General features: G+C 38.7%; 2 protein-coding genes across 4 annotated transcripts in view; one reads left to right on the top strand and one right to left on the bottom strand.

Annotated features, from left to right (window-relative positions):
* The window catches only part of mllt3 (MLLT3 super elongation complex subunit), a 53,074-nt gene extending 52,844 nt beyond the window's left edge, over positions 1-230 (bottom strand). The window contains exon 1 of the mRNA XM_058394387.1: positions 122-230. The gene's annotated coding sequence lies outside the window, so the exon portion shown is untranslated. The remainder of the gene's footprint in view (positions 1-121) is intronic.
* Positions 1-17,614, top strand: part of focad (focadhesin) — a 60,572-nt gene that overhangs the window by 1,368 nt on the left and 41,590 nt on the right. The window contains exons 2-9 of one of the 3 annotated variants that reach the window (XM_058394381.1): positions 1,185-1,273; positions 2,880-2,954; positions 3,251-3,405; positions 9,338-9,436; positions 13,705-13,806; positions 14,220-14,430; positions 15,130-15,336; positions 17,130-17,217. In XM_058394381.1, the coding sequence (XP_058250364.1) occupies positions 1,214-1,273; positions 2,880-2,954; positions 3,251-3,405; positions 9,338-9,436; positions 13,705-13,806; positions 14,220-14,430; positions 15,130-15,336; positions 17,130-17,217 (997 nt within the window). In that variant the 5' untranslated portion in view covers positions 1,185-1,213. Of the gene's footprint in view, positions 1-1,184; positions 1,274-2,879; positions 2,955-3,250; positions 3,406-9,337; positions 9,437-13,704; positions 13,807-14,219; positions 14,431-15,129; positions 15,337-17,129; positions 17,218-17,614 lie in introns of those variants that run through there. The other 2 variants (XM_058394382.1, XM_058394384.1) reach the window with 2 other exon arrangements.

A 17,614-nucleotide genomic window follows, 5' to 3' on the forward strand; every position in this document is an offset into this window, starting at 1 on the left:
TCTTGAGAAAGCATTCATATTCATTCCACTAGGATCTTTATGATGCACTATGGTTAGGAAACTAATTCCCCCCACCCCCGAGGCTGTTTGTCCTATTCCCATCACACGTACACATTCTTACCTGTTCTCCTACGATAAAAGCCACGCGTACTTTCCCCTCGTTGCTCTCTGAAATGCTGTCACACTAAAGACAATGCAGCGTGTGGCACGCAGAGCTACTGTGCTGGTTTGTCACTTATCACTCGTTAGAGGGTGAGGCAGAGAATGCAGGCCCTCCGTCGTCACTCCCATGTGCCCTGCGTTTGAATATCTGTCTTAATCTGCTGGTTCCAGAAGCCTGTGTCAATCAGACAACTGTTTGAAACCTCATGACGCTGCCAGAACCTGAAACATCAGCAGTTAGCAACTGTTGCTTTGTCCGCAGGGGACTAGTGACCCGGGCGTTCTGCTGATAAGATTTGTCCTTACCGTGTGCACCTGTCCTCTGTCTTAACTGCAAGCCTTTGGGTGGTTTCCCGAGACATGTAGGCATTGTCTTTTTGTTTCTGAAGCTAAGCCAAAGCCAAACAAAGCCTCTGTACTGATATTCCTCGAGCTTTGCCGGACTGTAAGAATCTGTATGTGTTTGTTGTCTCTAAAGCCGTGGCACCTTTGAACACTTCAAAAGTCTTATTGGGATCACATACTGCCACTAAAGGAACAGAATCAATCATTATGTGCAGGATAACAGACCTGTCACACTTATTACTTTGCCCATACTGGGATTATACCACAGCGCTGGTGAGTTCTCGAATCTGATTGGTCAGAAGAATGTAGATTCATTCTGTATAACAGCAGCTGTGACAGCGATGTCAGCTCTAATTTAAATCACAGGGTTTATTGTAGTGCACTCATTCTAATACGTTTATCACTTCTATAACTCATTCACAGACGCTTGTTTGGCAGAGGCTTCAGTGTAAAGCAAGTGTCGATGTTTAATTGATGTGATGAAGATTTCTGTAAGGAGAGGATTGCTTGTCGCTCACAGAGTCTCAGTCAGCAAGATTTCTGCCATGGGAGAGTATTAATGACAGACGACAATTTGCTGTGGTAGAAGATTCATACAAGAATTTGGTACTTTTGGTGCAATTCAGCAGCAGGTTCTGCAGCACTTGTATCAACTCATATCAATCATTTTCTTCTAGGCAGTGCGGACCGGCTACAATGATTCAAGATGACGAGTGAAACTTTAAAGAAGAGATTTGAGTTTCCCAGCTCCTTCATTCAGTCCCAGGTACAAATAAAAAAAGGTTATTAATGAGTGTGTCAACATAATTTTACATGTTTTTAGTCCTTAATATAATACATCTTAAACCTGCTTATATCACAACACTATTGAAATCTTGATTCTGATTAGTCTTTGGTGATTAGGATTTGGTGTTGATTATTTTTCAAAAACAGCATGACCCACACAGTAGTTCCAGTTGTTTGTAAGTTCTGATCCGAACACTGATCAGCCATAACACTACAGGTGAAGTGAATAGCGTTTATTATCTCACTACAGTGGCAGCTGTCAAAGGGTGGGATATATTAAACAACAAGTGAACGGTCAGTTCTTAAATTTAATGTGGAAAAATGGGCAAGTGTAAAGCACCAAACTGTGAAATTGCTAGACAACTAGGTTACAGTATTAAAAAAATTGTTCAGAAATGGTTCGAGGAACATGACAAAGAGTTGGCCAAAGGTGCTGCCCAAATTCCCCTGATCGCAGTCCGATCAAGAATCTGTGGGATGTGCTGGACAAACAAGTCTGATCCATGGAGGCTCCACCTCACTGCTTACAGGACTTAAAGGATCTGCTGCTAAAGTCTTGGTGCCAGATACAACTGAGCTGTTTTGGTGGCACAAAAGAAACCTACAACAATATGGGGAGGTTTAAATGTTATTGCTGATTGGTGTATAATGTGAGTGATAATAGGAAATCATTTTTTTGTTATTTTTTTAAATAAAGAAAATTGCTGTGGCATAAGAGGAATAAACACTGAGGTGTGCTGTTACTGCAAAGTTCAATATTACGAATCCAATCATGCCATGACCCACAAATTCAAATCAAATTTTATTTGTCACATACACAATTATACACAGTACAACATGTAGTGAAATGTCCTATAATGGAAGTAAAAACGTAAAACTAGAATATAAAATATAAGAAATACAATTTGAAATAAAATTGTGAAACTAGAATATAAAATATAAGAAATACAATTTAAATAAAAATGTGAAACTAGAATGTAAAATATAAGAAATACAGTGTGAAAAACATGTAAAACTAGAATATAAAATGTAAGAAATACAATTTAAATAAAAATGTGAAACTCGAATATAAAATATAAGAAGTACAATTTAAATAAAAAGGTAAAACTAGAATATAAAAATATGAGGAAACAATATGAGAATATAAAAAATATATGAAAATAAGAATCTAAAATTAAAAAGAATAGCAAGTATAAAACAGTATCAGAATATAGTTCAAATATTATATAAAATAGACTATCAATTATACAATATACAAATAGAATAAAAATAAACAACAAAAGAATAAATAGTAATGAAATAAACAGAATGTTCAAAGTTAAAGTGTCATGTGCAATATTATTGTATTGTTTATGAACAGTGATATTAAACTCATCTCACAGTTTTGTGAATTTAATACTCACATTCTTTTAGTGTATAACCATTGTTCAAAATACATTTTCGTGCTCTATACAAATTATTTTTTAAAAATTTTTTCATTAATAATGCGAAACTGTGCAAGTTTTTTTTGTTCAGAGGGAGGAGATTTTTACAGTATGTCCGGTTGGTGTGTGTGTGTGTGTGTGTGCGTGTGTGTGTGTGTGTAGGCTGTGAGGAGTCTGGTTACTGCTGTACTGAAGGAGAAGGGCCAAAAGGACAAGATCTCAGAGTCCAATGCACAGGTAAATTGTACTATAATAATAATAATAATAATAATAATAATAATAATAATAATAATAATAATAAAAATAATATACTTTCATGTTGTCTTAACTTTCCTCAAATGTTCTTTGTCATTAAATCCTTGGGTGGTCTGTACATATATGTCAGTGTAGCAGTTTTCTACGCTTTAAAACACAAGCATTGTTTGAGATGATACAGTATAAATTAGTATCTGCAGCAATTAGAGCTGTTGTAAGGTTGTTGTCGTCTTTATGGTGTATGTGTAAGGTGTGTGTGGTTGTGTTTGGCATGGCAGAGCCCGGCTCTTGCGGCTCTGTGGGAGCAGTGCAGCAGTGAGAGTGTGGTGGTGCGCTCGGCTTGCTGTGACGCCCTGGTGCTGCTGGTGGAGCAGGGTCATGCTGACCTGCACTACGTCCTCAACAGCATCCTCAACCTCCTGCCCTCAGCACGGTACGCCACTACATCACAGCTATGATCGATCAGACATGACCACCACCAGTGTGAAAATGGCTCCTTAATTTATCAGAATACAAAACAATGGAATTTGTACCTGTTTTGTGGTGTTCAGCATTGAATTTCTTTGTCATGTCTCACTCCACAGTGGTGGTTAATGGCTCATATGAAAGTAGACACTCACGGCTTTGACTATTTGTAGTTTAGTATTTTTACCTAGCCTACTAGGGGCAATATATTCCATAGAAATGTTCCCAAAAAACAAAAACTTTTTTTTCCCCCCGCACAAATGTTTCTATCTTCAAAGTATATGCTATCAAACCCATTTCTGCTCTCGGAGATGCCCCGTGTTCCAAATTTGATCTTCAATCATTAAAATGCTGAGTAAGGTCATCCCAACAGAGGTAAAAATATCTCACAGTGAAAGCCAACAATGTCCAGACTAATTTTATATCAGACTTATCAGGCAATAAGACAATTTACTTTTTTATACTGATAAGTTCCATCCCATGACAGTGTATTGGTTAAAGAATACAGCAATGTGAAAAACTGGTGGAGAGCATGGAGCCAAAACGCATGCAAATCGGGGTTATTCCACCAAATACTGATTTCTTAATGTTATTTAGCCAAAGCATTAACACAATTTGCTTACAAATTATTTGCATTTTGTTTGATTTGAGTTATTAAATCTCTGCAAATCCTGTATGATCTTGGGTTATTTTGATGTGTTGTCATTTCCTTCAAATATACACTCTAAATAACAATAGTTATATTCTGAATTTAGGAGAAATATTGTCAGCAGTTCACAAAAATGAAACAAAACTGTTCATCTCACCAATACATGCACCTGTAAGAAAAAACATAAGAAACTGATTATTTTGCAGTGGTTTCTTATTTTTTTCTGGAGCTGTATATATGTATATCTCAGATTTCCAGACTCTGAGCATTCATACTGGCCTGGATTTAAGCTTCTTCTTTTTTTTTTTTTTTTAAAGCACCCCTCCACAGCACTCTTTTTTTATTTTCAATTTTGTTCACTATTGTGGATGTCATGCTGAAGAATAATACTAATTAGTGAAAAATGTCACGTTTCCCACCCTGTGGAGCACTGATGGCATTATGAACATGCTCCAGCTCCTACTTTTCCCAGCTGGTTGTCTGCTGCTCTGCCACTTTATCAGGAAGCGAGCCAAGCCGGGACACATAGTATTAAAGAAATCTGTACGCCTTCTCACACTCGGTCAAAAATGGCTGCGAAAAAAGAGGTCAAATGCAAATTAAGCAACACACACACGCAGAAAATGTTTTGGAGTTAACGTTTTATCCTCTATTTTGATTTGCTTTCTGAGAGTCTCTATTCAGTATGCCTGCATGTCATACAATAAATTCAAAGCAAACAGCATAATAAACATACACATAAGATACCCCTTAAATTAAATGAGGTGTAATAAACATTTAAAATTTAATTTAAAAATTTTAAATTTTAAAATTTAGTCAATCCCACACACACTGCTATAAAAAAAAAAGTAGATTCCTATTTGTTTCCAAATCAGGACAAGATATTGGGTTATGAAGGCACACTTCTGCCAAGTACACTGTTTTTCTGTTTTGTTTTTCTTTTTAATCAGCTAATATGCTAGCATAGCTTACAGCATGCAAAAACTGGAAATTACTCGAAACCCTTGGGTTCTGGTGTAGGGGAGCACTTGGTTTCCTGTTAATTAACTGCAGCCAGTGGATAGAAACCTTACAGTTTGTTGAATGTGACAAATCTTTACAAATACAATACACCACAAACTACCAAAATAATCTTTTTTGTTCCTAACACTACGAACCTACAGCAAACTCCTTGTAGCTCTTCCAGTGTAACTCTTTTTTTCTTAAAGTATAACTGAACCTGTGCTTAGATGGCAAGCTTAACTTTCGAATGTTTGCTAATGTCAACGATTAACAAAAGTTTGATTCTGAAGGACAAGTTTTGACTCGCACCGAGAACACCGCCGATGTACATTGTGAGTCAGATACAGAAATCACCCTTGTGTCTACCGGTGACAAATACGCTCAAGTTTACTAGCTTTTTATTAGCCAGAATAGCTAAGCTTGCTAATGTTAGCTTTAACAAACATGAACTTGATATTCCATGAAGATTGCAACATTATGGTACACTGTATTGGCAAAAGTTTTGGGACACCCCTCCAAATCATTGAATTCAGGGGTTGGCCTTAGCTCTGTGCTCTAATTTATACCAAAGGTGTTCTATCAGGTTGAGGTCAGGACTCCAGTCAAGTTTCTTCACACCAAACTCACCCATATGTAACCTTGCTTTGTGTACTGGTGTGCAGTCATGTTGGAACAGGAAGGGGGTCATCCCCAAACTGTTCGCACAAAGTTGGGAGCATGAAATTGTCCAAAATGTCTTGCTATGCTGAAGCATTAAGAGTTCCTTTCAATGGAACGAAGGGGCCAAGTCCAACCCCTGAAAAACAACACCTGAATTCAATGATTTGGAGGGGTGTCCCAATACTTTTGGAATACAGTGTATATTTTGTCAGGTGTTAATTCTCAGAAAATGTACCAATGCAAATAATGAGATATTAAAACTCAGTTGTGTGATATGAGTTGATATGTGTAATGAATTAATTAGCTGGCTAAATATTTGATATAACAGTAAGACACGAGCGGATTTTACGTATTCAAATTGAATATATTTTTTGTTATTTGCAGACACTGGCATTATTAACAACACTGAAAGTGTAGAGTTGTTCCTAAGCCATTATAAATCTGTGGGACAATAAAGAATGTATTATTCTACATCGGTTTTAGAGTTTTAAAAGTTTCAGAATGTAGAAACAGGTCATATAGCAGTGGTGTAGCAGGGAAGTGGGTGTGTGGAGGCGTGTAATAGACTTGTTCCCTTTCCTTGCTGATTCAACCCAAATTAGAGATTGGGAAAGTTATATTTGGTAGTTGGAAAGACAAGATTCGAAAACACTATCTAGCAGAATGGCAGAAAGAGAACATCTCTATGCTTTTGTCCCCATGAGTCACAGCAGCGAAAGCTTAGTCATATTTCATTTTAATGCACAGCTTTTGTTTTATTATACACCGATCAGCCGTGACATTAAAAACCACCTGCCTAATATTGTGTAGGTTCCACTTGTGTTGCCAAAACAGCTCTGACTCATCAAGGCATAGACTCCACAAGACCTCTGAAGGTGTACTGTCATATCTGGCACCAGGTTGTTAGCACCAGATACTTTAAGTCCTGTAAGCTGTGAGGTGATGCCTCCCTGGATCACACTTTTGTTTGTCCAGTAGATCCCACAGACGCTCAATTGGATTAAGATCTGGAGAATTTGGAGGCCAAGTCAACATCTTGAACTCTTTGCCATGTTTCTTAAACCATTCCTGAACAATTCTTTGCACTCTGACCCAGTTGTCTAACACACAATTTGACCCAAATCAAAATCACTTAGCTCCTTACGCTTGCCCATTTTTCCTGCACAACACATCAACTTTGAGAGCTGAATGCTCACTTGCTGCCTAATCTACACTACCAGTCAATAGTTTGGACACACCTTCTAATGCAATGTTTTTTGTTTAGGGATTTATTTTCTACATTCTAGAATAATACTGGAGATTTCAAAACTATGAAATAACACACATGGACTTAAGTAATCCATATGTAACAACAAAAACCAGTCAGTTGTTATTTTAAGACACGAAGGTCAGGTGTTCTGGAATAGTTCTTGCAAGAACAGTATTGTCAAGTGCATTTGTAAAACCCATCAAGCACCATGATGAAACTGGCTCACATGAAGACCATCCTAGGAAAGCAAGACCAAAACTGACCTCTGCTGCAGAGGAGAAGTTCATTTAGAGTTACCAGCCTCAGAAATCACCAATTAACAGCACCTCAGATTAGAGCCGTTATGAAGGCTTTACAGAGCATCAGTAGCAGACATCTCTCAATATCAACCGTTCAAAGGACATTATTGTGTATTTCGGCCGCCTTCAGCATTGTTTTACAATCTAGAAAGAAATAAACATCAGGAAAGACCATGGAATTAGAAGGTGCGTCCAAACTTTTGACTGGTAGTGTATCTCAAACCTTAATAGGGGCAATTTTAATGAGGTATTCAGTGTTATTCACTTCACCTGTCAGTGGTTTTAATTTTATGGCTAATCTGTGTATGCTGTTAAGACTTTGAATGAAATCACACAAACACTGTCTTCATTAGGTCTCAGTTTTTGTGCCTTTCTATGCTTTTTTTTTATTTTTACTAATACAAAAACACATATTATGTACACATAATATGTACTTAGCCTCATCTTTACTGTATGGCATCACATTTGGATTTTGTGTGTTGTTACACCACTCATATAAACTGATTGCATTAGTGCGTGGTAGGCCACTCGGATGAGAGCTGCAGTAGACTGTCGGAGCTCATCTGCATATACTCTTATATGAGAAGAGAGGCACAGCTTAAATGCAGCTTGTCATTCCTCATGTTTATTCAGTTCACACACACCCGAACGGCTCAAGCTGTCTCACCCGCCATAATAATAGAGGATCACAACCCACGCAGTACACACATCCATCCTCCTCCGTGTGCCAGCAGCACGACCCAATAACCATGTGACGGAGAGGAAGAACATGGCTGCTAGTTTAATCTTGCTGCTTCATGTATGGAAAGCTTGAGCAGATGGCCCTCATTTTTAAAGATAATTGCATCAATATTTCAAAATTTTCTGAAAGCTTTTGCTTTTGTGGGGGTTCCTTGGGGTTCAGTGACAGCAGTTCAGTTCCTGCATTTAAAGGTGTAGAGTCCAAAGTGTGCTTTAGGATTCATTTCATCCTGCTGTTGCCTACAATTTGATGACTACATCCCACATATGCCCCCAGGTTAATTTTCCCAAGAATCCACTTTCTTTGTGCATTCACCGACAAACTGTAGGTAGCACGTGAGAGAAGTTTGAAGTTCCTGGCATACACAGGCGCGAATCGAGGCTTTTCTCTGTTCACATGGAACACATGCGTGCAATAGCAAAGATGAAAGCAGACGCGCAGATGAATTTGCTGTCAGCGTGGAATTACGGCTTCCCTCTCGGTAAAAACGCAGCCTAATCAAACCCAGAGGAAGGAGAGATGCACAGGCCAGCGGAGAGATGAGTGCAGGATGAGGGATGAGGGAGGAAAGATGAAAGAAAGCACAGAGCTGCTGTCATAGCCTTGTGATTTATAATGTATGAGAAACCTACGTCCTGCTCCACTGTCTTGAAACCACCTCTCTGTCTGTCTCTCATCGCAATCCATCATCGGCACGTGTTCAAGGATCAATATCTATGTAAAGGGCAGACATAATAATAACAACAATAATAGTAAGTCAAGTAAAGAAACCTTTTATTGTCATATATAGCTGATGCAGGACATAGTAATATGAAACAAGGTTCCTTCAGGACCTTAGTGCTACATAAAGTTGCCACGAGACAAGAGACAGTAAAGAATACAATATACTGTACTAAAAAAAAATTGTGATGACAATACAGTGTGTGTGGACGCTTAAAAAAAGAAAGGATGCTTGTTTGTAAACATATCTACTCACATGGTAGCAGCATTAAAGTGTGATGTGCAGCATTAAACAGTGTTAAAGTATAATGTGCATAAAACACAAACAGTGTGGCAGCGCTGAAAAAGTGGTGTTGTAAACAGAAATGTGTATTGAGTATGAGTGTGTGTGTCAGTTCAGTTCAGTCTAGTTATCTAATAATAATAATAATAATAATAATGTAAGCTTGATAGCGATAAATACGTCATCAGATTATTGATGTAAAGCTGTTTAGGACGTGGCTTGGTGTTGGTGTAACATGCAATTCTGTTCATTTTGCGCTTGTACTGACGGTTTGATTCTGGTCTATGTCTTGATAGAAATGTTCAGGGGTTGATAAAGGTGGTCGGGAGGCTGCTACAGATCCAAGCGAGTCAGAGGGACAAAAGCACATCCTTTTCTTGTCCGTACTCAATCAGGTGAGCATTTGCCTTTCTGCCAATGTAAGGACTGATTTATACACTTTATTCTAATGTGCTTAGTCTTCAACTGGAGAGAGATTGCTATCGGTTCTTATAAGAAAATTTTAGGTTAACAATTCTCAAGCATTTTAGCACAAAAAGCAGGTTCTAATCATGTAAAGTCATCATGTTTATCTTCATGTTTGTTAGACAAACAAATGTGATATTCATGACATTTACAAATTCATGCTTTCTTTTGAGAGCCTTTGTCTTTCCTTCTTTAGTGTGCAATGCAACAATGTGATGTTTGTTTTCTTTGTAAGCTCTTTTGCTTAAAATGACTTTGAATATGGAAATGACCAAGTATACAAGGTTAAAGCAACAAATCACTGGGACACCTAAATCAGTCGCTCTACAATTTTGCAATCGTGGATATTTACAAAATTATTTGAGATTAAGATTTGCAATTTTTTAGAATTACTGCAGGGCCAAGAAGCATGTCATCAGCACAACACAAATTAAAACAAACCTGCATTGAACATGAGTACAGCTATCAAAGAAAGTAATCACATATGTCAACCATGGTGAGAGAAAACACGAGAAAGAAAAACACGAGAGAAAAAAGCTGTAGTAAAACCAAGCATTTTTGGCTGCAAAAAACCTCCACAATATCCTGGAGGGACTGAATAATAATAGTAAATATTGTTAATATACAGGCCAAGGCACACATTCATGAAGCATCCGAAGGCAGAAAATAGCTACTAACTGGTCATGTAATAGGTTTAATTCACAAAGTTGTAACCCAGAATCTAAAGTAACTAAAATGGCAGCTGTTCAAGTCAAGTCAAAGAAGCTTTATTGTCACTTCAGCCATATATAGCTGATGCACTACACAGTGAAGTGAAACAACGTTGCTCCTAGACCAGAGGTGCTACACAGAACAAAGACAAAATACAGTGACGCAGACAAACATAGAGCTAAACATAGAGATAAAACTCAACTATACTTAAGGTGCAATAAAAACTAAACTATACTTAAGGTGCAATAAATAAACTAGACATACAACAGAAGTGCACAGGATGACAAGACAAGACAGTGCAGAAAAACAACATATAGACCGACTTTCTAGTTGTCATGAATATATGTAATAACACGAGTTTTTTTGCTTTTGCGTTCTAATGTGGTTAGATGATGTAGTTTTAGCTTGGTCCAGATGGGCAAGTGACACTTACTAACCACTAATAGGGCCTACAAAAGAACTGTGTAAATCAATACTCTTATTAAATGTATAGTAAAATGCAAACCATGATATTAATACATACATAAAAGCTGCACAAAACATATTTGCTGTGAGCATTTAGATTATTTTCACATATGAAATCACCAATACTTTTTTCATTTTCTTTCTTTGTGATACTGTGGGTTAGGATTTTGTTTAGAAGTTTACCGCACCAGCCATACCACACATGATGCCTTCTGTAGTAACAGGATTCTTATGCTTAGTTTATGCTTAGTAAATGGTCCTAGTAAATGTAGTTTGTAGGGATAAACTCTTAGTTATGATCTTTTTGTGTCACTTAGGGGAGTGGTACGAAGTGGTGATGATGAATATGGCCCCAGGAAAGAAGAAAAAAAAAAAAACAACCACTAATGATAGGGTCATTGCCCATCTTTAGTGGAGAAAATTACATGTTAGGACAAAGCTGCCAAGCCCCCTGCTGTAACCAGAGGTCATATGTCTTCATGAGTTATTGCTCATAAATTGTCCCCCTAATATGATCAAGCCCTTGGGGACGGCTGTCTCATTAGTGGTGATAAACGTGTAATTTGATTTCTTTAGCTGAAATCAATCAGTTGTGATTCGTCTTAACAGTATTTACAGGCTTTGCTGGGTGAACATGATTATTGCCTTCCATCCATTTGACCTATGGAATGTCCAGGGTTTTGTGATCCAGGTTTCTGGGGTCATGAGCATGTCAAGGGTGTAGCATTAATAGTGGGGGGAGGGGTGCTTTCTGTTCTTTACCCTCCTCCGCTAATGCTTCCAGAGTGGTTCATCTTGCTAATAAATTCAACAATGTCGTCATACGGTTGGAGAAACCATGGTCCAGTTAAAACTAGTGAACACAATGAAAACTGTCCACCAGGCTTTGAAGCTTTGAGTCTCTTGGGTGCTGCCTGGTGAGAAGATGAATGGCTGGAGAGCTTATCTTTGCGTGAACTCGTCTGGGATTGCAGCTTGGCCATCAGAGAAGGTGCCAGGATTAATGGAAGTGGCTTGGTGATGCCCAGGCTGCCCACTTGCCTGGTGCCACCTCTGCAATCTGTTGTAGAGTCACAAGGACATTTAGAAAATATGAGCATACCATCCAAATCATTTTGTCTCCCGGTAATGTTCTTTTAGTTAATGATCTCTTTAATATTCTGTGCTGGGATATGCATTAAATGGGTTAATTAGACATGCTAAGATGAGAAATATTGCATATAACCATAGTTTATCTGCTTTGAAATTGCTGAAAGATGATTGCATAGTGAAATTAAAGAAATAAAGCATTAATATCTTCAGTTAAAAGTAAAAGACGGAAAGTTAATACTTTGTAATAATGTTTTAACTGATGAAATTAAGTAGCATAGTTGTGACATTCTATGTCTGAATTATTTGGTCGCTTTGAACTGAAATGTAAATAAAATGTAAATAAAATGTGCATGAGACGATTGTTGTGTAGAGTACAGCCGAAAAAGTATTTTGTTTCTCGAAGATAGAATGAATTATGAATGCAGTATTCATTATTGCAACTAAAGCATAAATACACCCAAATATTACTGAAATTATACTTAAGTATAGTAAGGGCATGCTGCTCAAGTGTTTTTCACCCTTACTTTGTTTAAATTTGTTTGTCACCCATACTATGGAATTCGACTCCTCACTTGAATAGTGGTAACAATCATGTTACATGGTAAATAATGTTTTTTTAAGCATTAAAAGAAAAAATATTGGACCTTTGATTCATGGTTGCCCCTAACCAGTTCACCTTCTTCATGAGCAACATGTACGTGTCCTAAATTGCTGTCCTCATGGCCCCCGGTTTCCTCTGTGAACTTGTAGTTAAACTCAATGAAAAGAAGGTCAGGGTGTCGGGCAGCCATTGAATAGACACTGAAGGCAGGTAATGTTGTGGCTGTCTGGCCAAACTGGAGCCTGATGGATGGGTTCCAGGGATGTGAATATTGCCCTAGTTGGATGGGGAACACCAGAAGATAGATAAGGAGATAAATGAGTTCGAGGCCTGTCTGGGAGAATAATGGAGGGCTTCTGTTCAGTGTTAACCCTCAGACTGAGTTGTGCCTGAGAGTCGGGGTCATAGAATGGAATGACTTTGCTCCAAATACACACAACCTGGCAGATCATTTAGTCGAGAACTCACGCTCCAGCAAGATGAAGTAGATGTGCTTTGAGTTTATTCCACTTCTTCTTTCTCTTTTAGCATCTGAGCCTTGCAGAGCTTACTAAATAAAACGGCTCATTTGCTCTGCATGTGACAAGCTGCTGTAACCGAAACGTTACGTTTCATGTGAAGAACCAGGCAGAGCTATGAGTTTCTTTAGTAACAGATACCAGTCACTGTACATAGACCTGGTTAGATTTGATAAAAAATAAAATCCAATCTATTTGACACATACGAGGAAAACTATCAAGATATCTTCCACTTTTCCCTTTGGATATAAACAAAAGGCTTTCAGAATTTTGTGAATGACACAAAATGTGCTTTGCTCAGCCAAAAGCTTTGAACATTTTTACTCATGGTTATTTATATTTGGTTGCCAAAATATCTGCCCTCTTCCATATACCTGAGCTCACAGACATCCTTCATTGGCTAAGGTCACTCTGGTTAACGTGTGAGAAAGAGTAGGTCATCTCTCTCCAGGCCATGTGAACTCCTGACGGTACATTCTATTATTATTTGTATTTTTTAATCTTAGTTTACTTTCCAAAAGGTTCACTGATGTCAGTACATGTCACTGGCAAAGGTGTTCATCATGTGTAATTTACATTTACTGCATTTGGCAGACACCTTTATCCAGAGCGACATACTTTTTTTTTTTTATCTCATTTTATACTACTGGGCAATTAGGGCCCTTGGACCTTGCAGCCTTCCGATCTAACACCTTAACCACTAGGTTACCACATCCTGTAATGATCATGTGCTCAGTGTAAATGACAATACATTTCTAATAACTGTTAATTGAGGAGTAACTGTGTATGTATTTGTGTGCATGTGCCCCAGGAGTTGCCCTCACCCGTACATCACAGTGCTGGAGAATAGGCCTGATTGCTGGGCTGCTCTTCTGCAGGAGATTGATGACTTCATTCAGCTGGCTGCTGACAAGTAAGAACTCTCTGTCAGCATATCGGTCAGACAAGAGGCCTTGAGCGAGAGATAAAAATACATACCTAGTTGCTCTCATTTTTCTCTATCTAATAACCAGAGTACTCTTGGATGACTTTACTTCTGTCAGATCAAGTGTTTTACTTAGGGAAGACTATGTTCTCTATATTTCAGTGCTTTAGTTTTAAAAGGTAATAAAAATTATTAGAAAAGACTTCAAGGAACAATGGGTATGAACTGGCTTGCCAATAAATATAGCACCGGATATTCCATTTTCCATGTGCTTTATTCAGTTAGATCTAGAATCAAAGAATCATTCACCGTTAATTACAATGCAGCCGAACAAGCCAGCAAGCTATGGGGAGTTCATTTCAACAAGCCGATTCACAGCAATGTATTTCTCTATGTGCCAGTGACGAACCGCTGTTTATCTCCATGTTGGCTCCCTTCCTGCGTTACCTTTACTGCGAGCCGCAGAGACTGTCAGAGAACGCGCTGCTCAGACATGGACTGCTCCGAGTACTGCTGCAGCACCGAGAGGTCACTCAGGGTCACGGATCAGACTGTGGACGCGTCACTCACCAGATCCTACACTGCCTTTTCAATTTGTTCCCTCACATACTGGTAAGCATGTTAAAATGTGGATATGAATTATTTTATTACCCTCTGGAAAGACTGCTTATAGGCATTGTTTTTAAAGAAATATTGGTGAGCTTCAGGGGGCAGTGGCTTAGTGGTTAGCATGTTTACCTCGCACATCAGGGGTTGTGGGTTCATTTCACACCTATACCCTGTGTGCTTGAAGTTTGCATGCTCTCTCCGTGCTTCGGGGTTTCCTCTGGGTACTCTGGTTTCCTCCCCCAGGTCCAAAGACATTGTGGTGGACTAATCTCTGTGCGATTGTGCCCTGCCATGGATCGGCACTCAGGGTGTGCCCAGTGTCCCCTGGGATAGACTCTGGGCCCCTCACAACCCTCTGTAGAATAAGTGGTACAGAAAAAGAATGAATGGTGATCTACAGTTTATTCTAGTATGTATACAGAGTTGTGAAAAAAATGCAAATATTACAAATACCCTTGCAGTCTGTATAGAATGAGTGCACCTGTTTTGAAGAACATTCACACTGTGTGCTAGCTATAAATAATGTTTGATGGTGCTGAATGCAGTGCATACCAAGGTTCCTTTCTGGTTTGTCTGTGAGAACAAATCTTAATATTTGATTTTGTTTTATTGTGGTGTAAAATCTTACCACCAGATTAACACTAGTGGATGATTTTTGCTAATGCTTGGTGAATTTCCTCTGTCGTTGTGATGGATGTGTAGGTGGACAGCATTACAGCTGTGGTGGAGATCAGTTCCATGGCCGAGTCCCTAAGCTCTGCTCTGCTGGCCGAGCCGGAGCGCTGGAGGACAGAGTTAGCACAGCTTGCACTACAGCTCATGTGTGTCTGTCACCTTAGCCATCAGCTGGGAGGAGAACTGAGGTCTTTACTCCACACCTTGCACTGTCTCCTGCCTGTCTGTAAAGAGGTGAGACCTACTGATGGATCAGGATGAGCTGCTTTGGACACAATCAAACGTAGTACAGAGCTTTAGGAAGGTTATACAGCACCTCTGTTTCTTTGTACTTTTCTCTTTGTTTCATCTCTACATTTTATATTAAAAAAACACTCGTAAGTCTTCTTTTTAGATAACCAAAATTCATGCTGATCTCAATTATTAGCAGTGCAAATAATATTTACACAGATAAATTAGCTGCATCCTGTGTGTTCACAGGTTTGAGTGCATATTAGCGATGGCCAAAGACTGAAGTCACATACAGACCAGTAATGCTTATGGCGCCTTTTTAGGCTTGGTTCACATGGGCATGAACTTAATCTTTGTTTTATATATATATTATATTATGTTGACTGTGTTATATTTTTAGAAGCACTGATGGTTTATAATGCCCACAAAACTCCATACAAGGTAAAGCAAAGACCAACCACAAATGAAACTGTGAAAAAATGAGCTAAAATATCCAGTAATGCAGCTCAGCTACCGCAGCTTGTCAGCAAAAGCAGCCACAGACTAACACTGCATTCACCTCCAGGTTGCAGCTTGTAATTTCCCACCTCCAACCAGTACAAGCCAAAATTCCTTGTCAACTTGAGGCATTCTTCTTAACTACGAGTTCCTTCCCCATTCATGTAGTGATGACAAATCAATACGGCTGTGTGCAGCATATCACACCCGCATATTACCCTTAAATGCACTGTAATGCTGAATATACTGACTATATGGTTCGCTGTTTGAGGAAGAATATATACACTAATCTTCACAGTTAGCTGGCCAACGTGTTGTTTATGTGAGACAAACACGAAGGTGTCTGTGTTTTTATTTTCCACTTCTCCAGCTGAATGAGCTGTGGTGAGAAATGACTTTGTTTCATCCCTCAGACGAGCAAGTCTAATGCAGCATGACTCATTCACCTTTTATAGGGTGCCATTTCTTTTGTTTTAAATAAATTGCACAAATTATTTGTCTTAATTTAGGAATTTCTCTTGGATTGCTTTCTTTAAATTCAAACCATTGATAAGAAAAATCTCAAATTTTTTTATTCAATTAAAATAAATAAGCTAATTAAACTTCTAAGCACAGTTTGTATATAAAATTGCAGAAAGGCAGGCCAAATACGCAGGCCAAGTACAACGTGAATCTTGATTATACGGTTCCTTAAATGTAAATTTGCACACACTCCGGAGCTTTTGCAAGATACAAATGTTTTCCAAACTAACTAGATTTTCATGGACACTGCGTCGCTTGTGTAAATGCTCCTGGGTCTGATTTACGACTAAGCTGCTTCATATCCAGCTTGATAAATGAGGAGTGTTGTTTACCTTTTGTAAAATTTTATAAGGGGACATTTTGCACAAGCATAAGCAGGTTTGTGGGCCAGGCTTTAAGTTCATCCTGTGCTAAGTTTAGTCCTTGTAAGGGTGCTTACTCTGCTCTTATTATTAAAGAGCGAATTTATTTGTTCCGATACTGTTTAACTGTCCCCAGACAACTCGTAAACTGTTTATTCTCAAAGCCTCGGTGTGTTCCTCAGCTTCCAGGATTTGTTTTTGTTAGCGTGAGCGTGATGAAAAAGGCATGCTGGCTTCAAACAGGGTTAGCTGTGTGATGCTAATCTTCTCAAAGCCGCCCCTCAAGTCTCTAAAGACCGGTGGTAGCTTTCACGCTCAGCCTGGAGCGGTTTTTATCCTGCACTCAGCGATACCCCCCCCGAAAGACGGCATCTGCGTCCCACTCTTCTCTCAATCGCCTCTTTCTCTCGGCAGGATCTCCCGTCTGAGCAAGTGATCATGGGGATCTCACTGCTCCTCCTCAGAGCCTCGGCCTCGCAGCAGACTGCCCTCCTGGAGCTCGGTGAAGATTTACTCCTCACTTACTGATACTGATAGCTTTACTTCCACACAGGAGGTTGATATCTGCTATTTTTAGCAGATGATTTGCTGTTTAGGGAATTGGTGTTCACTGTTTAACTCACTCACATGATACAGTCTTGCCTGTATTTTTCTCTACTTTTTTTTGTTTGTTTAAAAATTGTAATTAAAAATGTAAGTACAATATTAAATTTAAAAATTAAGGCGTGTGCTTGCTAATAATAAATAAATGCAATGAGTCAGTGTTTTGGCGGTGTTCAGTCCGCCAATATGAACCACTTATACAAATAATACAATTTCAGAATTCTCTTAAAGGCATTTATACACCTATGTACCCACAGGATACAGAATTATGTGTGGTGAGGTGTGTATTGGTGCTT

The sequence above is a fragment of the Hemibagrus wyckioides genome, linkage group LG07, assembly GCF_019097595.1.
Source record: "Hemibagrus wyckioides isolate EC202008001 linkage group LG07, SWU_Hwy_1.0, whole genome shotgun sequence".
In the NCBI taxonomy this organism is placed as follows: Eukaryota; Metazoa; Chordata; class Actinopteri; order Siluriformes; family Bagridae; genus Hemibagrus; species Hemibagrus wyckioides.